General features: G+C 34.7%; 1 protein-coding gene and 1 non-coding gene across 3 annotated transcripts in view; one reads left to right on the top strand and one right to left on the bottom strand.

The window, feature by feature from the left end:
* LOC132052972 (eukaryotic translation initiation factor 2 subunit beta) overlaps nucleotides 1-21,752 on the top strand; it is a 31,873-nt gene extending 10,121 nt beyond the window's left edge. The window contains exons 1-10 of one of the 2 annotated variants that reach the window (XM_059444731.1): nucleotides 15,161-15,321; nucleotides 15,872-15,924; nucleotides 17,657-17,765; nucleotides 17,974-18,026; nucleotides 18,483-18,537; nucleotides 18,614-18,702; nucleotides 19,220-19,365; nucleotides 20,371-20,513; nucleotides 20,669-20,754; nucleotides 21,477-21,752. In XM_059444731.1, the coding sequence (XP_059300714.1) occupies nucleotides 15,886-15,924; nucleotides 17,657-17,765; nucleotides 17,974-18,026; nucleotides 18,483-18,537; nucleotides 18,614-18,702; nucleotides 19,220-19,365; nucleotides 20,371-20,513; nucleotides 20,669-20,754; nucleotides 21,477-21,554 (798 nt within the window). In that variant the 5' untranslated portion in view covers nucleotides 15,161-15,321; nucleotides 15,872-15,885 and the 3' untranslated portion in view covers nucleotides 21,555-21,752. Of the gene's footprint in view, nucleotides 1-15,160; nucleotides 15,322-15,871; nucleotides 15,925-17,656; nucleotides 17,766-17,973; nucleotides 18,027-18,482; nucleotides 18,538-18,613; nucleotides 18,703-19,219; nucleotides 19,366-20,370; nucleotides 20,514-20,668; nucleotides 20,755-21,476 lie in introns of those variants that run through there. The other variant, XM_059444732.1, reaches the window with a different exon arrangement.
* A 1,729-nt stretch (nucleotides 21,753-23,481) lies between these two features.
* Nucleotides 23,482-23,554, bottom strand: TRNAR-CCU (transfer RNA arginine (anticodon CCU)). The gene has a single exon. It is a non-coding gene; the product is annotated as a tRNA-Arg (tRNA).
* Nucleotides 23,555-24,615: the final 1,061 nt, after the last annotated feature.

Here is a 24,615-nt window from a genome sequence, read left to right as displayed (position 1 = left end):
ACGTATTATGAAATGGGGGAGTATAAATTTTTTATACACCATAATGTACATAACTTTGATTTTTAAACAGAATATTTGCAACTAGTATAGAAGTACTTGGCAAGTGGACTAAATGCAGAGTTGGACTAAATAGGTATAAGCCCTCTAGGATCTTCTTTAACAATTTAGCAAGCGCTTGGACATAAATTAGTGAGAAACTTGAAAAAAAAAAAAAAAAGAGCTTTTGAAGATGAGATTAAAATGTTTTTGGAAGTTGAAATGTTTTTGGATAAATTAAAGTTCTGTGAGTGGAAATTTCAAAAACTAGTCTAAACCACTTTTTAAAACTTGAGAACTTCATTTTTAATAACTGACCAAAAATTGATCACTTTTTATAGTAAACAATGTTTTCAAAATATTTTGTGAAAAAGGTGAAAAAAGCCTTTAGGCTAAAACTGGAGCTTATTTCCCGTACTAAACCTAATTAGTGTTCTTCATATGTGACATAAGTTTTTTAGTTGGTCCTATAAAAACATTATCTTTGAATTTAAAATTATTTTAACTTTAGAATTCTCATGTACCTTTACTAAGATGATTTACTATAATCACACAAATATTAAAATCTTTATTTTAGACCTGCACATTTTAGAAGTCCTTTTTTCCCTCTTAAATTATGTGTCCAATCGACAGTAGGCTCGAGCGAGGCGTAAAGCGATGGCGCAATGGCCCCATTTTTTATCATGTTTTTTATTGCTAATTTGTTTAAAAAATTATTGTGACTTATAATATTTTTATATGTAGTTTTTAAATATGTAAATTATATTTCAAAAACTTAAAAAGATTGTATGTCCGAATTCCGGATACAAATAATAAAATTTGACTCCTAAAATTCAAATTGTGTCACAAAACTTGAGATAGAGGGAGTAAACAATTTTTATAAAAAAAAAAAGGAAGAATTTTTTTTTAGTGACGTGATTGATTAGCTATATTGTTGTCACTTGAATATTTTTTAGAATAAATTGATTTGAAAAAATTGTTAACAACTTTGTATTGTTCTTGACGATTATAAAATATTAATTAATGACTTCGCATCTAAAAAAACTTTAAAAATAGACTTTAAATAAACATATATATCACAATTTTTTCTTTTAATAAAAATAAAGTCTCTTTTTGAAGTTTGGCCTTAGGCCCCTAATCTTGTTGAGACGCCCTGCCAATCGAGTGGGAGGATGTAAAAAACTAAAAATATTAGTTTTTGTTTGACAAAAAACGGGAGGAGCCTCTTTACAGCTGGTGATATTGGACAAGTGAAACACCCCCAGCCCCACACCCGGCAACTCCGACTTTCGTTTCCGTCCTCGTGTTATACATAGCACAAAGTCTTTGGTCTTGTGTTTTGCTTTTTACCTAACTTTGCACCATTTTTCTCTTGATTTTGGAAAAGGAACTTGCAAGGAAGCCTCCTGAGGAAACTTCGACATTCTCTAGGATTCTCTGAGGTTTTATAATGAGTCAGGGTCCTACCTTTTGTATAATTAAATGAGAGTGTAAGTACTGTATAGAGGAATTAGGAGGAAACTATTCTGAAGTTAACACACTTGATTTTACAACAACATACCCGGTGAAGTCTCGCAATGTGGGATTTGGAGAGATAAGTATCGACTTTCTTACTACCTGAAAGATAGAGAGGCATTTTAGAAAGGCCCGAGAACAAGAGCAATCAAGAGCAAGCAAGACAAGTTAACACACTTGGTTTTGAATTGCAACTTTGCGACCAACCAACAGAAGATACCGAGGGGAGTCCTAATTGAACCTTACGGTTAATAAATCCATGAAAAATGCTAAAAATTGCTATTCTCTTCGGAGGAAACAATTTGTCAACATATTTTAAAACAACATAACGTAAATCTTATCTCTACTTTGGGAGGTAAAGAAACTATTTCCGATAGATTCTCAGCTCAAAAGAAAGCAATAACAAAGTAAGTCATGAAAAAAGGAAACAGTTACAATAACAAAACTTGTCAACATATTAAACATAGAAAAAATATTATGTTGTGCCTCACACAATTGATACAAATTATCACAATGGTTTAGTCAAGTTACTATACTAGCAGCCAATCATAGAGCCAGAATTTTCATCTAAGAGTTCAAAAATATGAAGAAGTCAATGGGGGTTTAACATCTACTATATATATTATACATAAAAAATAATTTTAAGCTTATATATATAATATAATTTTTTGTCGAGGGAGCTCGAATGAACCTCCTGGAGCCTACCTAGCTCCGTCCCCAGCTGCTAGCAGCAAATGCCATGGCATCACAAGATATTGATAACGTCTGACTTGAACGAGAAGCAAAGTGAAGAAAGACCTGATAGCATGGCCACGTGGATCTAAAGACTTGTTTGCTTGAAAAATAAGAGACAATCATTTGCAAATTTAATTTTCTATATTAAGTTATTAACCCACTCTCGCAATAAATATCAGCCTACCATTTCAAATTTCAACTCAGCTATACAAACAGACAAAACTTTTGCCGCAAAATAATGCAACTCACAACACCTGGAGTTTCCTAATTGCTCCAACATCGTTTTTGGCCCTTCTCGATAGTGACTTAATCCAAACCCATATTGATGAACCCCGCTCATACTGATGGCAAGCTAGCAAATATGACCGCACTACACAAGTTGAACTACAATAATTTAGTTAAGCGTGGCTATACCCTCATCTTTACCCAAACTAGAATACTCTCCCAATTCATTTCGACGACGAGCACGGGGTATGCATAGGAAGAAGGTGAAAACAGGAAAGTTGCAAAGAACTATTCAACACTATGTTCGATCAGCTAAATCAACCCAAAATACTCTTAACATTGTGTAATATTATCCGCTCTAGGCCAAGCCTGCACGATTTTTCTCAAAATGCCTCACACCATTAGAGATCCTACGCCTTATATGTGGCTCTCTAATTTTTTCAACTACCAACATCAACACGGGACTTTATTCGCACACCCAAACACCAGCCGCATATCTAAAACTGGCTTATTGACTTGTTTTTATTACATGTCCCCCAAGGGACGACATCAATATAATTCAGCAAAACATTTTTCCTTTGAGACTTTATTTTGAGCTATGTGGCACCCGGATGGGACACGTAGCTAGAAAACGAATAGAATTGAATTATCGAACTTGTTATTGCAAAACCATAAAGTCAAGGCGGCTAAGGAGTAACCAAAATTCCACAAATCAAAAACTTTAATGTATAAAGAGGTGGAAAAAGGAGATAAATACGAACAAACAGGATTCAGTGGGGTCTAATGGTTGGTGACCAAATAGATCCGAAAGCAACTCTATATGTAGCCGCCTTCCACTTAAGTACTCCACTTACTACTTGTCTTTACATTTGGACCAATTACAGTAGGATTTAAATTATATAATGGGTAGTCTAATTTTCTTATAGTAATTTAATTTATTGGACAGGTGACTGCTTTTTTTCTAAGTACTTTATTTGTTTCAATTTATCTGAATATAAAAATTTGCTTAGTGAAGTTTAAGAAAGAAAATTTAAAATTTGTGATTTGAAACTTATGAATATAAACTTGTGATCCTAAACATAGCATAATATTTATGTGACTGTAAAAATTTATTATTTGAAAAAATATATAGAGATGCCATTTTTTTTCTAACAGACTAATAAAAGAATAATCTCAAATTGCACACAGGATGGAATAATTGATTCAACTTGTTATGATTAATTACTTATAGCTGGATGAGCTGATAGTATAAAATAATCTTTTATGCCATCAATATATTAAAGTTAAACCCATTAAAAAGACCTGTGGAAGTAGAATTTTGAATAGAGTTTGAGAATGACTTTTGTCCATATGAAGGGTCATCAATTAACAAATTATAGGGCCCTAAAAGAATGGACTAATGGTCAAATGGTGCCAGTTTTAGTCGGTTTCTTAGTTGACTGATTCAATTTATTTATTCAGTTGATAAATATAATTATCAGGAAGGAAGATGTGTCCTTTTGGCAAATGCACTTCACCCTTGCTGTATATTTTCTTATTTTAGAATAAAAACAGTCTATTACAGTGGAGTGGGTTATCAAATAATTGGCATAAGAAAAACATGAGGATGTTAAACGAATAATGCTGTCACTTAGGTTTTAGAAGCTCTTCATTCAGCAGATATATTTTTTTTTTTTTCTAATTATCAGTCTGTCACTTGACATGATGGAAATCATTTTCCAGAAAAAAGCTTTATTTTAGAAAAATATTTTTCGAATTTTTTTTATTAAAAGACTGAGAATAATATTAGCAAATCGGATAGTTTGAGTAATAAAGATTGATAATAACGTATAAGTGTTGGTTTATACAATGATATTGAGGTGAGAGTTGAGATAATTGTGAAAGAAAATGATTTCATTCCAAAAACGAGGAAGTCATTTCTCCCTTTGATGAAAAATATTTTACCCGAGAAATATTCTCTAACAAAACAAACACCAAAAAATGACTTACTTCTGAAAAATATTTACTTTCATAGCAAATAATTATATTAGAATAAACTCTATATTCTATATGATGACCTATGTGGTTCACAAAATTGTAATTTCTCCCTTTTCTTACATCTGTGACAAATTCAGTCCAAATCTGAACTATAATATTTAGATTAAGTTCAAGATTGGTCAAAGTAAATCATAAATTCAACTTTTAACAAGAAGTTGAAATTATGGCGGATCAATATCTATCACAAAAAGTAGCGAATAGAATGTATAATTACTTATATCAGCTGACTTCAAATCTTGAATCTACCAGATTCGTTTAGAAATTAAAACATGATTCATATGACCCATGATGAATATGGACACCAACAGACACTAATGTGCCCTACTGTCCTCCTTCAAGAAGTTATGAAAAGTTTTCAAATATGAAAGTTCAATTGGACCCAGTCACAAATCAATATATGCATGTGTGTAATCATCAAAGAACTTGATGCCAAAGAGAAGCCACGAGGCTTTACAAGACTAGTGCTTTGGGTGGTTGTCTTTGTATTGGCCCATTTATAGTTGAAGTAATGACTAATTATAGAAGAGAGATGGATGAAGAGAAGGATAACATCTCGATTGCTTATTAATGATGGAATTGAGTTCAATAACATTATGTGAATCTGTTAAGTAGGCATTTGGACATGCGATTTGACACCATGGTTTGAAATCATAAAATGAAATCAGCGTTTGGACGTACGATTTAAATCTCGTAGTTTAATAATGGTTTGAAATCCCAAATCATCCATCCAAAAAGGCATGATTTGGGGTTTCAAACCATGGTTTCAAAAATTTTAAATATAAAACTTGACCCATAAGTTTATATTTTGTAAAAAAAAAAAACTCATAAATTGGTAGATATTTTTAACAATTACTCCCACCAACCATTTACCAACTTTTATTTATGTCTGCCATGTGGAAGGATTATATTAAAGAGTAGTTACATTACTATTGATGTTAAATTTTCTTTTTTATTGAACTAAAGTTTGATCAATTGATGTTGTATTTTTTAGAAAAACCTTCTAGTAACATATTAATTTTGTTATGAACTATGACTTGCTCATTTGGTAAAATTGTATAAAAATTGAGAATATTTTGATGGTTTTCATAACTTGTGGGGGTTTTTATGTCTATAAAAAAATACAACTTAAGAAATTCAAATTGCATGTCCAAACATGGTTTCAAACCATGTCCAAACAGCTGCTTATATGATCTCTTGAACAGAAATAAGCCTTTGTTGGAAAATTTTGGACATCGACTATGCCAGCTTGATAGTTTGGTATTATCGTAAAAAAGAAGAGCTTTCGAATTTTCCAGAGAACATGGGATCATAACTTAATAAATTTAAAACCTCCTTCTGTTTTAGATTTTAGCCAAGAGATCGAGCAATCTAGTCAATTAAATTTAACAGGGCGTTTGGACAATTCGAAGTTGAAAAAATGAGTTGTGAATTTAAAATTGAGAAATAATATTTGAAACGGTTGGTTTTTGACATAAACTTTATTTGAAGTAAAAGTTTTTGAAGATATGTAATAATAATGGTTATTTCACTTCAAATACTTCTCACTTCAGTATTTCAATACTTAGGGGTAAGGACATGACATGTTAACAAGTTTAGTTTGTGCAACGAGAGCTGTCTTGGAGGACGTGTACAAGAATGTCTTCGCATTCTTCTAGAATATGATGTCCGTATTATGATGATTGATGATTAAATTCAAATCTTAGAACTCCATAAATACTTTGTAGTTTCCGACTAGTCTCCCCTTTCTTTTTCATCAAGAAAAACAATTCCCACTTATGTAGGAAAAGAATTCAAACTTTCCCACCAAGCACGTTATGTTTAAGGAAGCGTCACACTTGTATGGCTTTTATAGTCATCAAATGCATGTCCCCTTAAACTGATAGAAACACGAAAACATGGAGTGCCATCTCCCTTACAAGCAAGACAAGTGTTTTAACCAAAAATATTTACTCGCACAGTCGCACTTAATATTTACATGAAACCAATCTATTAATTTATTCATCTTAAAAGTTTTTATATAATTTGATGTAAATATAACGGCGATATGGAACAAGAGTTCCATCCAACAAAGCCTATTAAACGAAGATTTGTAGACCAATAAAATATCAAATAATATTTGGAACGAACATATTGAAAGGGGAAAATATCAATAGAGAGGATGCTATATTATCTAGATCAACAACCAACGTATATTGTGTTTATGATCGACGACCAACAATCAAAGTATATTTTCTAGATCAACAACCAATTTTTCTGCCATAAATGATGATCGACGAGCGAGATGAGGGCTGATTTAAGAGCTCGTTGAGTTGATAATGTGTACCTGAGTAATTGTGTAAATATTTTTATACTCATCAATAATTAAAAAAAAATCATTCTTGAACTTAATATTTTAATATGATTATTATAAGTTATATTTAAATTTTAGTTTTATACAATATAAAAAAATTTAACAGCTCAAATTACTTGAAAGATAATTCTAGTAACTAACAAATAAGCATCTATAGCAAACATACAAAAATTGATAATAATTTAAAAAAGGGAAAAGGGTTCAAAACACACTTCAACTTTGCCGAAATTGCTATAATACAATTCAACTTTGAGGGGGTCCTGTGACCCCTCTGGACTATTTTAAAGTGGAATTATGACCTCCTTAAAAAGTCGAAACCAAATTTATGTTTATGGGTGGAATACACGCGCCTGACACTGTATTTACCATTAAAAAAAAAAAAACTTCAGAATTTTCCCTACTTCTTTATTTCTCTACTCTTTATATACCTTCTTCCACCATTAACACCCAAACTCTCAATTTAGACCTTTACTACGTAGAGGATCTCACATTAAAATCCAACAAAAACATCTCAAAAACTTCCTTTTAGACTAAATTAGCAGAAACTTCATTGAGAAATTCAAATCAATAGAAAACCCAAATCATTTGAAAAAGCAAATTCACATTTCCGGCCATCATCCCGATTGATCTGAATATTCGAGACTCCGAATTTTATTTGATTTTATCTTTTGGATTTTGAGGGGCAAACAGAAGAGATGAAATCAAAGAAACAAAGGGATCGCCGGAGTTGAAGAGAGAGATGTTGGTACTCGGCAGATTTTCAATTATCCAATGACGATTAATCTGTTGAAAACTTGTAGGTTGAGTTCTTTGAAAGCAAACTTGTTGAACAGCATTAATGCTTCATCTGTTAATGGTGGTTGAGAAACCCAACAAAGAGGATGAAAAGGAAAATGAGAAAAAGAAAAACAGATATTTCTAAAAACTGCTTATAAAATAAATTTTAAACATTTTCATTTCTTCTCTCTCTCTCTTAAAGAGAGGGACACACAATTTCTTTGCCACCTCATCATCTAGGGAGCTAATAATTCCACTTTAAAGAAGTTTAGGGGGTCATAGGACCCCCGCAAAGTTTGGAGTGTGTTATAGTAATTTCGACCAAAGTTAGAGTGTATTTTGAATCCTTTTCCCTTAAAAAAATGAAGAAATAGCCTCTTATTTCTTTTCAACCAAACATACAAAAATTGATAATAATTTAAAAAAAAGAAGAAGTAGCCTCTTATTTCTTTTCAACCAAGTAACCTTGTATGACCAAATAAAACTGATAGCTTAAATTTTTATTGTCTAACTTATACTATTATTCAAAGGTTATTTAAATATACTCCATTTTGTTTCAAAGCCTAGCACAGAGGCTAAATAATTTGGAAATAGGGGCCAAAAGTTTTTTTTTTTTTTCCTCGGATTGTCCTTCTTTTGGGTGGTCTTTAATTTTTGACCTTCGCCTAATATTTTGAAATTCTGGGTTCGAATCCCAGCTCAGTAAAAAAAATAAAAAATCGCAAGGCAGAGATTTGGATTCGCAAGGTAGAATTTTGCCTGAAGGTAAAATTCTGCCTTGAAGCTGAGTTTTGGCCAACAAACTCTGCCTGAAGCAAGCAAAATTCTGCCTGCAAGCCTAACTTTGGCTCGAATAGGCCTAACTTTGTTACAAAACTCTGCCTTTAATTTTTTTTTTTTTTTTTTTGCTGTGACGTGGTTCGAACCCCAAACCTCATATTATTAGGCGAAGGATAAAAATTAAAGACCACCCCAAAATAAGGCCATTCCTGTGAATTGCCCGGTTAAAAGTTTGTTCAATAATGGGAAAAGGACACTACTTGACCATTATAAATTTTAATGACCCATATTTGACCTAAATGCCCCGAAATACACGTTCACTCCAAATTAATGACACAAGTAGCCCAGCGGGCAGCGAGCCACATGATCCAAAAACTCAATCCCTTTTAATTCCTTTTCGCCGCTCACCTTCCCTATGTAATGATGATGTCCTTTGCCTATTTCCCTTTTTTATAGTGAAAAAATGAGAGTATCTAATGATGATCACACCTTTTGCCTAGTTCCCCTTTTTATAGTGAAAAAATGAGAGTCTCTCTCTTCTTTGGTCAATGAACTCTCATCCTTGATTTGCACCTACCCAGTACAACGGAGTACTACTTCCGTCAAATTTTAAAAGGCCGCCTTTTAATGGTAACCAGTTGGTGAGCTCTAATAAGTTAAATCAAGTTTTTAGCTAGAAAGACAGCATGCTTATGGTCCCTTCGTGAGTTGCTAAGTTTGTTGTATGTCATTTAAATCAGGAAGTCTGAATCTGGAAGTTCTATAACTTTATGCATGCCGATTGGATTTACACCAGGCTAGAACGCATTAACATAATATTTTATTTTGTCGATTCTTCCCAAAACATGTACGTTGATTGAGCCTTCAAGAAATATCTCAAAACATGCATAATATGTGTATAATTAGTAAATACATTTATTAAACACAAATTGCAACAACATACATGTTCTAAATACTGATACAATTTCTATACGTATGATACATTTTTTATACAACAATTATACAGTTTTATACAAATGATACATTTTCTATACAACAATGATACAATTTCTATATATATACTGGAATTAGTTGAAAAAAGGCTACAAAATGGATTTATACATGTTCTACACTTATACATTAGTGATACATATTCTATACAACAATGATACAGTTTCTATACCTAAGATATAGTTTGTATACTTATGATACATTTTCTATACATATACAGTAGGGATACATATTCTATACAACAATGATACATTTTCTAAACGTATGATACATTTTCTATACCTTCGATACATTTTCTATACATACCTTTTGTATGAATACGTATTCTACACAACAATGATACAATTTCTATACGTATGATACACTTTCTATACCTATGATACATTTTCGATACATTTTCTATACATACGCTATAGGGATACATATTCTACACAATAATGATACAATTTCTATACGTATGATACATTTTCTATACATATACAGTAGTGACACATATACAACGATAATACAATTTATATACATATGCTGGAATTAGTTTATATGATATATATATATATATATATATCATATAGGTAATATGATATATCCATAGATCTATATGTAGAGAGAGAAAAGAAGAGTAATATTCTCTTTTCTCTCTCTAGATTTTCTAGGCTGCAACTAATTAGTACCGAACAATTTGTAACAGAGAAGAGAAGCGAATTAGGGTGGGGTGGGGGATCCAGAGAGTGGGTGGTCTAAGGGGGGTGGGTGGGTCTGATATAAGCTGTAACAAATTATTAGAAGGAACAAATTAGATTAACAAAATCAAAGTTCTCAAGTCGAAGAGTTGTGGGATCATTTTTTCTAGTCTTGTGTTCTAAAACTATGTCACTCTTCTAGATCAATAATGCCACAATTAATTGCATAATACCTACAGGCGTTAGCTAAAAGAAGTAATGGTTTTATTTAAAATCTGTCTTATTTAATTTTATGGCTAACGACTAGGATCATTTTTTTGCACGGATTGCCGTTCTTTTGGGGTGGTCTTTAAATTTTGCCCCTCATACTTGTGGTATTTAAGTTTTGCCCTTCGCTTGGATACCTGAGGTTCTGGGTTCGAACCCCGCACAGGCATAAAAAAAAAATCGCAAGGCATATGCCGGATCCGACATACAGTCCTTAAGTAAAAACTAAAGTTATGCCGGAGGGTGCAAACTTTGCTTTGAGGCATATATATATATATATATATTTTTTGTTTTACTTTTCAAGGCAAACTTTTAGTTATGCCTTAAGGAAAAGTTCCGCCTTATGGGGCATACTTTTAGTTATGCCATAACTAAAAGTGTGCCCCATAAGACATAATGCCTTAAGGAAAAGCTCCGCCTTTGTTATACCCCGTATTTTGCGCGTTCGGATAGTTTGGGATAATTGTAACAAGTTAAGGACAATGCTATGTATTAATCTTGTTTGACACATAAGTTGGCTATGAAAATTTTGGATGTGGAAATATTGGAAAAGGCTAAGGGCAAAATTGGAATTTCAAAAAAATTAGTTTCATGAATTACTAAAATTATGGACTAAGTAATTGGGCTTGAAAAAAAAAACAAACAAGCCAAGCCCAAGTGAGAGGCCCAACCGGCCATAGGGTGAAAAAGGAAAGAAAATGGGCCAAGCCCATGAAATTAAAATTGGTAATATAAGGGAAAAGAGGGGGACAAGTGGACATTCAAGAAACTTCAAGAAAATTGAGAAAGAAGAAAGAAAGAAAGAAGGAGAATAACAACCATGGCCATTCGGCCATGGTCCTCAAATTTTGTGCCCTTAAATTTTGTTCCCAAAAATTATTTTCTTGATGTATTCCTACTAATTCAAGGGTCCTCTACAACGTGGTATAATTATTTCGGAAGATAAACCGTTGGTTTCGTCGTTTTGACAATTGGGTGAAGTAAAGAAGTTAGAAGAAAAAGGTAAGAATTCATCCCTTTTATTTATGTTATGAAGGTTTGTTTGTGTTGTAGTATATGGAAATGAGTAGAATATATAGAAATATAGAAGGTTGCATGGCGGAAGTACATGTGTGCATGTGGCCGAAAATATGTAATGTTGTATAGTTAGGATGAGTTGAATTTTATGTTGTAATTTAGTTGTGGTTATTGTGGAAATTGTATTGGAAATGAAAGTTGAATGAAAGTGGGATGAAGTTGGAGATTTGCCATGTTGGCCGTGGGCTATGTTATGGTGAAATAATGATGGATTTATTTTGTTTAACATGTTAGTTGTGTTGTTGTAATCTTTACAATGTGAATGAAGCATATATGGGGTAAGTTGGCATGAAAATGATATGTAGAGAATTATGTCATATTAATATGATTTTATGATATTAAGATGATGAAGTTGTTAAAGTATAGGTTGTTGTTGGAGATGAATTAGTAAGTAGAAAATGTGTTGGAATGGTTTCGTTGCATATATGAGAATTTTGGATTGAATATGGAAATTGATGGAATTGTTGAATAGTGGATATAGCTTGGAATGCTCTTGGTTTATGTTTGAATGATCTTAAATTAGTATGTGAATGTGAACATATTGATATGGGTTTGAAAGTGTAAAGTTGGATTTGGAGTTATTGCATTATTTGGAAAATAAGACTATTTGCGCTAGAATGCGTTTCTAGTCGATTGTTGATGTTGTTATATATTGTTGTTGGTATGGTTGTTGTTGTTTTGGCGAGTTTGAATCTCGGAAATTTGTCATATTTATAGGGGAGATCTTCGAAATTTCGGTAGGCAAATACTAAACCCAGTGGAAGTTTGAACCTCATGAATAGTAACTGGTAAATGTGACCATTTGTAGGATTTTGACGAAACGGGATTGGAGTCTTGACGAGCTTAACAAGCAAGAAAGGTATGTAAAGCTCTCCCATTCCTTCTCTTGGCATGTCTTAGATGTACTAGGTTTGAATTTGGACCTCGGGGATAACTCTACTCCTCGGAATCCACGTCCAAAAATGCCCCTTTTTCGTTCAGTAGAATTGAATTGAACTTTGTACGAATAGTTATAAAAGTTGTCTAACCCCTCAGAACTTGTGCAAATGAAATCCGATTACCTTAAAATCCCCATAGATGATGTTATGAAGTTTAGCATACGTAATTTACATACGCCACCTCATTTGGTCGAGGTGGGCCCACTTTATCCGAATTTTTCCTAATATCCTATTTAAACTACCTTTGAATGGAAACTAAAGAAAACTTTTTAACTACCTTTCTAAGTTCTTCAGAATAACTGTTATAATTATTTTATTGAGTCTTATGACCCACCTTGAGATTTGAAAGCGCCGGAAAAGACCGTTTTGACACGAACCATTTCGATGTCCTAAAGACTTATGTTTCGACTATTGTCAAACGCTCACTATAAGGTCTGCCCTTTGAGTTACGCTATCGAGTCTCTGTATATGTTTTATATTTTGATATACACAAATGATCCCTAAAGTTCTATTTCGAAAAGAATTCTCCGCGGTCATTAAAAGGTATGTACTATGCTTCGTCCGGACCCTTCTTTTTTTCGATATGTCGTTTGATTATTCCGTCGATCGGCTTGTATATCTTGTACATTTGACATTGCATTTAGTTTCTCACTACTCACTCGTGGACGCCTCAATCTTCCTTCAGCCGAGCCGGGCGGGATATGTTATCACGCGTATTCCACTACATTGTTCGCCGTGCCTCGGTGTGAGCGGTATATATGTACATGGGTTGTGGTGTATGATGTGCCGTGTACACTGTTACGATATGGTATGATATGATATGGCCGTCGATATGTTATGGTATGTGCACGTTTACGATACGATATGATATGTTGTGGCGCCGGCGTCGGGGGGGCGACCACTTTGCATTTCCGAGTCTCGTGATGGGGACGGGTATGGCATGTTTTTCGTATGCATTTGCCTATGTTTCATGAGTAAGCATTTCTGATACTCCGGCTATTGCATTTATGCTCTGTATCCTTTGTTCAGTTATGATTCTGTTCAGTTATGATTCTGTTTGTTGGCCTTTATGCTTTACATACTTAGTACATATTCATCTTGACCCCGCTTTCTTCGGGGCTGCGTTTCGTGCGCGCGCGGTACCGAGACGGGTTCGAGACTATTCTAGGAGATGTTCCGGCGGCGTTGGCAAGCTCCGCTTGCTCTGGGGTGGTGCGAGTCGGATTATGCATGTTATGTTTTACGAGTATACGGTAGAGACTTTCAGACGAGTCGTGGGTTCGGTGCATCGATTTTGTATCCGGCTCCATCGGCCGATATATGTCGTTCTATATTATGTAATAAATTCCATGTATTTTAGATTCCGTTGATTTGAAAGTTCAAAAAAACAAAGTATGTTCTGGAAATCATTTCTGAAATTGTTAATTATGTGTGTAGTAAGAGTCAGTGGGTTCGCTCGGCTCCGAATGTGGGATCGGGTGCCCATCACACCCTAGTAAAATCAGGGTGTGACTTGACGCGTAGGGCATACTTTGGGTTATGCCTTAATTAAAAGTTTGCCTTGTAAGGCATAGTTCTTAGCAAAAGTACGCACTTTATAAGGCATAACTAAACTATGTCTTGAGTAAATGTTATGCCCCTCGGCATAACTTTAGTTTTCTTAAGGACGTATGCGGGATCAGCCTGCGCCACCCGATCTTGCCTTGCCAAATTATTTTTGTATTTTATGCCTGAGCATGGGTTCGAATCCAGAACCTCAGGTATCCAAGTGAAGGGCAAAACTTAAAGACCACAAATATGAGGGGCAAAATTTAAAGACCACCCCAAATGAAGGGTGGGATTAGTTCATTTTTTTGCGGATTGCCATAACTTTTGGGGTGGTCTTTAAATTTTGCCCTACATGTTGTGGTCTTTAAGTTTTGCCTTAAGCCCGAAAAGGTGGGTGAATACACGAGGATACGGGTTCGAACCCCCGCTCGGGCATAAAATAAAAAATAATTTCGCAAGGGGGAGGAAGTGTATCTTGGGATCAGGCATACAATCTTGCAGGAAAAATAAAGTTATGCGGATCACCGCAACTAACTAAAAGTCTGCCCCATAAGGCAAAACTTTTCCTTAAGGCATAATTTAGTTATGCCTTATGGGGCAGACTTTTAGTTAAGGCATAATCAAAAGTATGCCCCATAAGGCAGAGCTTTTTCTTAAGGCATAGACTTTGCCTTATAAGGCAAATTTTTAGTTATGCCTTAAAGGAAAGTTCCACCTTATGGGGGCATACTTTTAGTTATGTCTTATGGGGCACACTTTTAGTTAAGACATAACTAAAAGTATGCCCATAAGGCGTAACTAAAAGTATGCCCATAAGGCGGAACTTTTCCTTAAGGCATAACTAAAAATTTGCCTTGAAAAGTAAAAATAAAATAAAAAATATATGCCTCAAGGCAAAAGTCTGCCGGAGGGGGCAGAGCGAAATTCAAACTCTGCCATGTGATTTTTTAAAAAAAATTTTAACTGAGCGGGGGTTCGAACCTAGAACCCATGAATTTTAGGTGAATGACAAAAATTAATGACCACTAATTTGAGGGGCAAAAGTTAAAGACCATCTCGAAAGAAGAATTGCACGGATTAGTTTAGTGGCTACATATTGGTTTTTGAGCAATTTGGGCCATCAGCTTGGGATTAGTTTGGGGCGGATGGCCATTTATGTCCTTTTCCCTTCAATAATAGCTTTGCGGCCCAAGTATATAGCCCAAAACTGATTACTTATATAAGAGTAATAACAAAAAACGCAACTCTCAGCAGTATCCAAAAGAGAGAAGACGCTGTATTCCATCCAAGATAAACGAATCATCCAATTGAAACATTCGTTTCTGATTCTTTGTATTTTGAGGTTCCTGAATTAATCTGAAACAAGGTAAATTCTCTGGAGCGACTGTTACGAGAGTTACTTTTACCATTTTCGAGGATTGCGATAGTTTGAATTAATTTTTATCTATTTTTAAGCATCTAGAAAAGCTAGTTAGGGTTTATATGCGAGTTATAATACACATTACGATTTTCTGGAGAAATTGTTGCGATTTTCTCAATTTTTTTTTTAAGGATTGCGGTAGTTTGAATTATTTCTTATGTATTTTTGAGCATCTAGAAAAGCTAATTATAAGGATTTAGGGTTTAGCTGCCTCATATTACTCCGAATTAGATATATATGTTTACTAATTTGTTGATTCGTATTGGTTTAGGGTTTATTGTTTTATCAGTTTGTGTGAAATTATCTGAAACAAGGAAAATTTATGGAGCAGTTGGTACGATTTCTCTATTTCTCGACGATTGCGATAGTTTGCATTAGTTTTTATGTACTTTTGAGTATCTACAAAAGCTAGTTATAAGGATTTAGGGTTTTCTTGCCTGATATTACTCCGAATTAGATATATTGTTTGCTAATTTGTTGATTCGTATTGGTTTAGATCTTACTGCAATCATGGCTGAAGAAGAGAATCAAAACGAGTTGGTGGCTGATGTAAGTTCAGCGTTTCCTCTGTTTGTGTTCCTCTTTAGAGTATTACTGTTTGGAAGTTTCTGTATTTGCTTATATCTCGTTGCATCATCTCTTGGTAATGCATCTTTGTATTGGCGTGGTCCGGCTCTGGGAATGATAATTCCTGTGTTTAGGTCCCTACTAACTGTATGTAACGCTGTTTGAATAGTTTTTTAAAAAGTTTTAGGCAAAAGTGGCACATTAAATAAAGAGCCCTAATCAAGGATTGAGTTATTTTTATCCAAAGATTGTTCACACAATTTTAAAAGTCAAGCAATAGGTAACTGTTGTAATAGACATAGATTAGTAACCTGAAAAAGATGATAAGCGATCTTTTACAAATGATTAAAGTATATTGACAATCTCAGCATTTTATTCTCTACATGAATTTTTCCTTGTCGTAATAAAGTGCTTAGTTTTTCATAAGTCCGTTGCTCACATCTTTGTATGAGGTAATCTCATAAAACAGTGGCTGCTTTGGCTTCTTTATTGAGCGTGTAAAAGTGGACAAGACATAGATATTTTAACGTTCTTTGTTGGTAGTAATCTATGTGGGTAAGGGGAAGTTAGAATAACATCAATAAAGATTTTTGTAAAAAAGGTGTTCCTGTTCTCCTCTTTGCTAATCAATCCAGAGCAGAACTGACTGCAATGACCTTGAAGTGAATATAAAATAAAATTAGAGAAAGAAGCATACTTCCGGAGAGGGGCTTCTTTCCTCTCTTTGGTAGTGGAACGTAACAAGTAGTAGAAAGTTCATTTTAGAGGTGGTAGAAAGGATGGAGAGCAATGGTGGAAATGAAAGGTGCAAGTGAGCTCATCCAGCATCAGAGAGCAATAGCATATCATGTGATCTGCACAAGGAATCTTGGTCATTAGGTTCTGATGCTTCTTGATGTCAAACACCAAATATAAAGGTATATATGCTCAAATTTATTAAACAATTAGAGATACTGATCCCTGATAATATTACGGATAGGCAATTTAAGATTAGCAGTTCAGTGGCATCAGAACAATTCTCCATGAACTTTAAATGATACTTCATTCATTTAGAAAATGATGGATGCTTAATTCAATTATACATAGATCTTTCTTCCTTTTCGAACATTCGGATAGCTTGGATTTTCATTAATAGTATCACTAAATACACAATTTAATGTTAAAAATATGCAGGAGAATAAGTAATGCCATAGGATTCACTTGTAACCTAAGTTGTGTTGGTTGATCTAATTGCAAAAAATATATAAAAAACTAAAACACAAGAGTTTGTGCTTCTACAAAGCTCCTCTTGTGGCCCCATTAGCAAGGAGTTGAATTTTCAAACCTGTTATGCTTTTGCTAGGGATGTATAGGCAGGGGAGGGAGCATTTGGTTCCCCGTTAGGTTTTAGCCAGAGTTGTCATCAAACTACAGATAGATATGGTGTTGGTCGTTTACCTTTTCAACAACAAATATACAACGCAAAGCACTCAATTGGTTTTACATCCATTAGGGTAGGTTGTCTAGATCACACCCCTTGGAGAGCGGGCCTTCCCCGGACCCTGCTAACGCAAGTTTACCTCTTCAGTTACATCCAAATATACAACACGAAACACTAGTGTATTGCATCCATTTTCAAATTTATATGTTGTTGAGATGATACTGAAGCTGCTGTGTTTTTGTGATTGTTATGTTGGTTTCATTATCTTTTCCCTCTCTTTCTACACATTTGCAGATAGCACCTTTTGATCCTACAAAAAAGAAGAAAAAGAAGAAGGTTTTAATTCAAGATCCTGCAGATGATTCTGTTGATAGTTTGGCTGAAAAAACTGAGAATTTATCTGGTACGTTAATTTTATAACTTGGTTTCACCTAATTTTTTCCATAATCTCAAGAGAGGTGGTAGTGTATAATCACCTGATCAACCTCCTGCCCTCTCCCCAAAAAACCAAAAAAACACGCATGCGCACATGCCCACACCCTCCGAAGATAAAACTACTGAAGAAAATTTGAACCTTGAATGTGATCTCTCTCATTTGTTTTGCTATGCAGTTTCTGAAGGCCTTGAGGCTACATTTTCTGGTAAAAAGAAGAAGAAGAAGCCGGTTAGTTTTGTTCAATCCTACATGGAAATATTTTTTATTCAATTATTAGTGAATATCTTGCAACCTATCTATTTTCTGGCACCAACCCCTCCTAAAAGAGGAAACCGGAGGACTGAATGGTGCGATACGAACATGTATGTTTTACACAGAGAGGGAACAGAAAGAGAGGGTGGGAGTGGAGGGAATTGTGAAGAGGCAGGGAAAGGAAATACAATTGTTTGATTTCTTTCTTATGTACCTCAAGAAACCCATATAACTCCCTGAGCACCAAAACATGGCCAGTTTTTTTATTATTAGATTTCACAAAGGGGTTAAAGTGCCACAGAAATGGTTAAAGGCTTATTCTTATGACCTCAAAATGTTTCAGTGAAATTAAATGAATGATAGAAGAAATTAGGAGTATTTTCTTGAGATCCATTGTCATGACCTATCATAAAATATTTTAAAATTGTACAGGCACACACTGATCTCCAAAGTGATGAAAAGGAAAGCATTGGCGAGGATGTGGATGGTGAGATCTTCAGTTTTCAGCTTTGTTGAGTTTAATTGTTGTAATATTTGAGATATAACCCGCTCTCTTCTTCTAGATCACCCTGGAAATGATGAAGAACCTGGAGAAATTGTCCTACAACATTTTCCTTGGGAGGGAACTGATCGAGATTATGAATATGAGGAGGTATTTTCTCAATTGCTCGTATTTTCTGCATATACCTTCTCAGAGACTTCCAGAATGCGCTAGATTGCCCCAGATAATTGGTAGTTACTCCAGGCATGAACTTGAACTTAAGTAATAATGCATATCTGCCAGCCCCACAGAACTAGTCCAGGCGTATGATTAAAAACAACCAAGGCCAGCATAAGTTACAAAAAGTTGGCAAATGTTTGGTAATACTTTGACGGTTATATTATCTTATGCCTATGTAAACTTTTTGATGGATAACTCAATAACCATAAGATAAGCTAAGTTTAAGGGCAGTATCATTTGTATACAGTTCTAATACAAGGAATCTGTGCTAAGACTAGGTATATATTGCCAAAGAGGGGATGTTTGTAGTTCTTTGTGCAAAGATTGCCTGCTTGATTTGCTATACGGAACTAGTGGCATAGATCTGATTTTCATTTCCTGATGCACACTATGGTTTGCTTTTAGGGTTTTTGTTGATGGCAATTGATTTTCGCTTTCAATTCTGCAGCTTCTGGGCAGAGTATTCAACATTCTCCGTGAGAACAATCCTGAGCTTGCTGGAGATAGGCGAAGGACAGTTATGAGGCCGCCTCAGGTTCTTCGTGAAGGCACAAAGAAAACTGTGTTTGTGAATTTCATGGATCTTTGCAAGACGTAAGTTCTTTTTCACTTGGTTATCTTTCATTGTAGCCTTTGCATCATTTACTGTCTTCCACGTGTCCTTTTTGATTGAATGTTTTATGTTCAGCATCATGGATGTGTATTTTTTATTTGCACCATGCCATTTTCATCACAGACTTTGATAGACAATCATCATTGCACCATGCCTGCAGTACATCATTAATTGTTTTAACTAGTTAAGAATATGTAATTTGTGTAGAAACCAGCATCTTTATTGCCACAATGATTTCACTATTTCTGATACCCTGCTGCCTGCTGTGTTCTTGAGATAGCTAATAAATCAAGAGGATGGGTTAGTTTTGGACCAGTATTGGAATATCTTCTCATCTGTAGAAAGTGGAACCTGAAAAATTGAAACACCACTTTGAGTCGCTACAGAAATATGCTCAAGATTTGTTTGGCTTTCTAGCTAATAATTCCAGTCTGAAGTTATCAATTTTGCAATCATGCATCATAATAAGTTAATATTCTTTCAAACATCAAACACATATAAATCTTGCTGCACTGAAATAGCCCTTGGTTGTACCTCTAACAACTAGCTCTCTCTCTCTCTCTCTCTCTCTGTGATTTGTTTGACACAATTGTATTTGGTGTGAAGATCAAGGAGTGAGTTTGAAGAATATAGTTAGTCTATTATAACAAATATTTTTCACTTTATTTAGTTATGCTGTGTTTGATTTTACAAACCTTTATTTAGATCATGAAGTTTGGATAAATCTTTGCTATTCAAAATTTGTTGATTTGAATTTTCAGTTGGTCTTTGAAACTTGTAAAGTGAAGAATTATAATGTCTGGACATGATTGATAGTTTAGTGTGTTATCAAGGTTTAAAATCTGATTGTTGATTGAAGTTGGTCCCGAAACTTGTCAATGGTGTCAAAGTGGGTATCACTAATGGAATTCCTGTGAGTTCTTGTCAGTTTATCTTTCTGTATGTTCTCCCTCATTGCACTGCTTGAGTAATTGTTTCCTATTTAGGATGCATCGGCAGCCAGAGCATGTTATGACTTTCTTGCTGGCTGAAATGGGGACTAGTGGATCACTTGATGGGCAGCAAAGATTGGTCATCAAGGGAAGATTTGCTCCTAAGAATTTTGAAGGAATCCTTCGGCGATATGTCAGTAAGTTCCATTGCCAATCCTGATCTATTATATGCAGGCTGCAGCTATTCAGAAACGACATTCTTCCTGTTTTTTCTTGTTAATAGTGCTTTGTTATGTGCGTCTGCATTCTATAATATAACATCCTTCTCTCGGCAACTTTCTTTTGCTTTCAGATGAGTATGTCATCTGCAATGGCTGTAAAAGTCCAGATACCATCCTTTCAAAGGAGAACCGTCTTTTCTTCCTCAGATGTGAGAAGGTATGTTTTAAATAGACGTGATATCTGTTTATTATCTGCATTCAATCTTACCATTCGTGAATGTAAAATCATATCTTTGTAGTTTGGGCTCCAATGTTTCTTCATCAGACAAATAGAGAATAAACTATGTGGCAGACGATTGTCTAGGTATTTTTAGGTTTTTATTCCCTCTGAAACCATGGGATACAGCATGAGTGGGGTGTATAAAGTTTGTTCTTTAGGCTTCCGTAGAGCAAGTGCCGGTGCTTCGAGATTCTAGGCTACTTGCTTGGCATCCTGTGATGGAATGTGAAGTCTTAATTGCCAGATCATATGCCTAAGTAATACGAGATCTCAGGGTGTCTATTTATCTTGATTTTTATTGAGTTGCTTTTCTTGATTGAATTGTTTATGCTTTTGATCATGTGATATCTGTTTACCCTCAAGAATTCTTTAGTATTCCCCTCTTTAACCACAATCAAAAAACAAGAAAGAAAAATAGACGTGAAGAATGGCATGCCTGCTTTCTTATTTTCAAGGCATCACCTTTCAAAATTGTTTGAATTTTTCATCCTCTCTCGCTGCCTTTTTTTTTTTTTTTCCCCAATTTGTAAAGGGTAATAAGTATAGATTGAATCATATTTTCAAAAAAAATAAGTATGGATTGAATCATGGAAAACAAGTTAGAATTAAATTGTTTATTTCTGATGTAAAATCGTTTTTGCTTGTTTAATTTTTTGCAGTGCGGGTCTGGAAGATCAGTTGCTCCTATCAAGGCTGGTTTCGTTGCTCGTGTTGGCCGTCGGAAAGCTGGGACATGATCCAGTGGCTTGGAGATTGTTAGTTGGACAATTTCTTCTTGTAATAGAGTATGTTGGAGTTTTGTATGTTTAACCTGAGGGAAAATATTGACTTTTGGTGCAACTTTGCATATGTGGAGGTCCAATTTAGATTCAATTTGGTGAGATTATGTCTTGTGATATTTCTAAAATGTGGATATAATTGTGGCTTTTGGCTTATTTTCGCCTGCTGGTCATGTGGCACTGCAAGGTCTGAAGAGGGGTTAGTATGTGTCTGTGCGCGCTTGGCTGTAACAACTCGTAAAGACAAGTAGTTCTGCTACAAAAAGGATATACTCCCTCCGTTCCATTTTAAGTGTCTTAGTTTGACTGGGCATGTAGTTTAAGAAATAAAGGAGGATTTTGGAATCTTGTGGTCTTAAATTAAAGATATGTGTCTTTCCTTTAAGTCTTTTAGTCTAAAACTAGTCAAAACTTACTTAATATAAAAAGAGGCATTTTTTTTGGGACAGACAAAAAAGAAAAATAAGATACTTAAATTGGGACGGAGGTAGTACCTTAAAAGAAAGGTATTAAGGACATTGTTATTTGTTTTGTGCATCTACAGTAAGCTTGTTATGTGCAGCAACTAGCCACGAAAATATTTGCTGTTGGCCCGGAAACCTGGTTGTAGTAATTTCCATCCAAAGGTTACTTAAACATTGAAAAATTGGAGTATGAAACTAAGAGACATCGTTTTCGAATGGAATCAATATTACCAATTGAATAAGTATAAAATTAAGGATTCATGAATGAAGATAGAAAGTTGATTTCTGACAGTGACTAAATCTTCAAGCCACTCCTGGGTTGAAGATTGGGGCCATCTCTTATGTTGGTTTTACTAAACCTTCCAATTTACCATCTCCACTTCCTTCACATACACATAATACGGGCTCTAAGCAGCTAGCCTTGTCTCTGTTAAATGGAAACCTCACTGCCTGAGGCGTGTTAGTTGTTCTTATAAATCAGAATCAGTTTATCCATCATTAACTACTCGGATACACAGAGCGACGATGATGGCAAAGGGTTGCATGAGCGGACTGATGAGTTGGAGGCTGAGCAGTAAGAGAAACGACTAGTCTCAATTTTGAGGTATGAAGATACAATATGTGTGACTATGCTGGGGAATTTAGAGGAGAATCAATATCATCAAATGTCGACAAGGCCAGAAAACTTGGAGCTTCAAGGTGAAATTACTAGATTATGGAAGGAAATATCATATTTAGAGGAAGCTCTTAGTGAAGCTATAGCAGTGAGAATAAAAGCAGAGAGAGATCAGCTGAATCCCAGAGGTGCAATTCTTGATGCTGAGTCTAAAGAAAATCAGATTGATCAAAATGAACAACCGTTTGCACCAAACGCATATGTAGTTGGCAGACATGAGTTTGAGAATCTGTAGGCAGACAAAACGAATTTTGTTTTGTAAAGGAGCTGAAGAGAAAGGCATTCGTCCTGCTGCATTACAACAATTGTTTCTCCTATTGTGGCACTCCTCCAGGCTCCAACTTAATTCTTTGCTTTTTGTTTCAGAAATCAAGTTTCATTTTGTTAATGCTGGCGCTAATTTTGTTAGTAAATGGCATAATGGCATTTCAGCTTTCTGCTTTAGAATTTCTGCAAGTGCAGGGATATCAATAAACACGGCTTGGCTATCAACATCTACATATATCTTCACGGTCTGAAGAGTCCTTTTTATTTTTCTGGTTAAGCATACGCAGATAGTCGTCTTGCGTTTTGGTAAATTTATGTTCTTTCATTCTAAGTCTAAATTGCATACTCACTCAGACATGTCGATTTTTTTTTTTTCAGTAGACATGTCGATTCTATACTTGATTTAAGTGGAAAATGTTTTATCAAAAAGGTTAACTAGATGTTGGATTTCATGTTAGACATGAAAACAAAAAACAAACGCGCCAGGTAGGGGTCGAACCTACGACTTTCTGCTTAGGAAACAGACGCTCTATCCACTGAGCTACAGGCGCTTGCTTGTCTGTCCGACAGTTATGATTAAGTAATATAAACGCAACACATAACACTTTTGTCAAACTCGTGAACCCATTATTGAATCCACTTTTGTTTATATATGAGGATATTATATATGAAAATTTAGAAGAAAAAAACAAATATTATATATGCTATGCTAGATTTTATACCGAGATTCCCTTCTTAAAACCAAACAATGTATTACATTATGTTGATTCTTATGCAGGTATTAACTCTATTAAAACAACAGCCAAACGGCACCAGGTAAAGGGTCAAAAATACCCGTCTATTTTCTTTTAGGGAAAAGGGTCAAATATACCCCTCTACTTTAGTTTAATAGTTAAATATATCCTTCGTTAGTCAAAGTAGATAAATATACCCTTTCCGTTACTCAAAGTAGATAAATATACCCCTTACGTTAAGAAAGTATACAAATATACCCTTCAGTTGACAAAATCCCCAATTCCACCATTAATTATCTAATTTAACTTTAAAAAAAATCATGCCCGACCCGCCCCGACCCGCAAATTAAATTCTTTCCACCCAAATATACCCACCACCAACACAACCACCACCACCACAACCAGTAAATTCTTCATAACCATCCTTAACCATATCCTGGGACATCACTGAACAAAACAAAAAAGATTATTCGATCTCAGTAAATACATTAAATCCTTAATACAATATTGAATATCATATGCAAAATACCAGAGAAAGCATGATTGTCATGAGTCAAACATCATTATTATAATATTTCACACTTTATAAAATACTTAGGTATCCAAGAGAGAGCTTTGACTTGGAGCAAACTGAGATAAATTTTTTCAAGTATCACATATCCAGGTAGCTAGCAACATTAAAATAAAAAATGAAAGCTTTAGGCTCAAAAAGGCTAGAAAATCCCTACCACAAGCCTCCTTTCTAAACAACGGTCCTCCAATCTAAAATTAAAACTAAAAATCAACAATCTCTTGAAGTTTTAGGTACAAAACAATTGCGGTTGTGGTTAAGGATGGTTATGAAGAATTTACTGGTTGTGGCGGTGGAAGTGGTGGTG

The sequence above is a fragment of the Lycium ferocissimum genome, chromosome 4 (genome assembly GCF_029784015.1).
Source record: "Lycium ferocissimum isolate CSIRO_LF1 chromosome 4, AGI_CSIRO_Lferr_CH_V1, whole genome shotgun sequence".
NCBI lineage: Eukaryota > Viridiplantae > Streptophyta > Magnoliopsida > Solanales > Solanaceae > Lycium > Lycium ferocissimum.
Note: the sequence above shows the minus strand (reverse complement) of the source record. Positions and strands in the feature narration are given on the sequence as shown.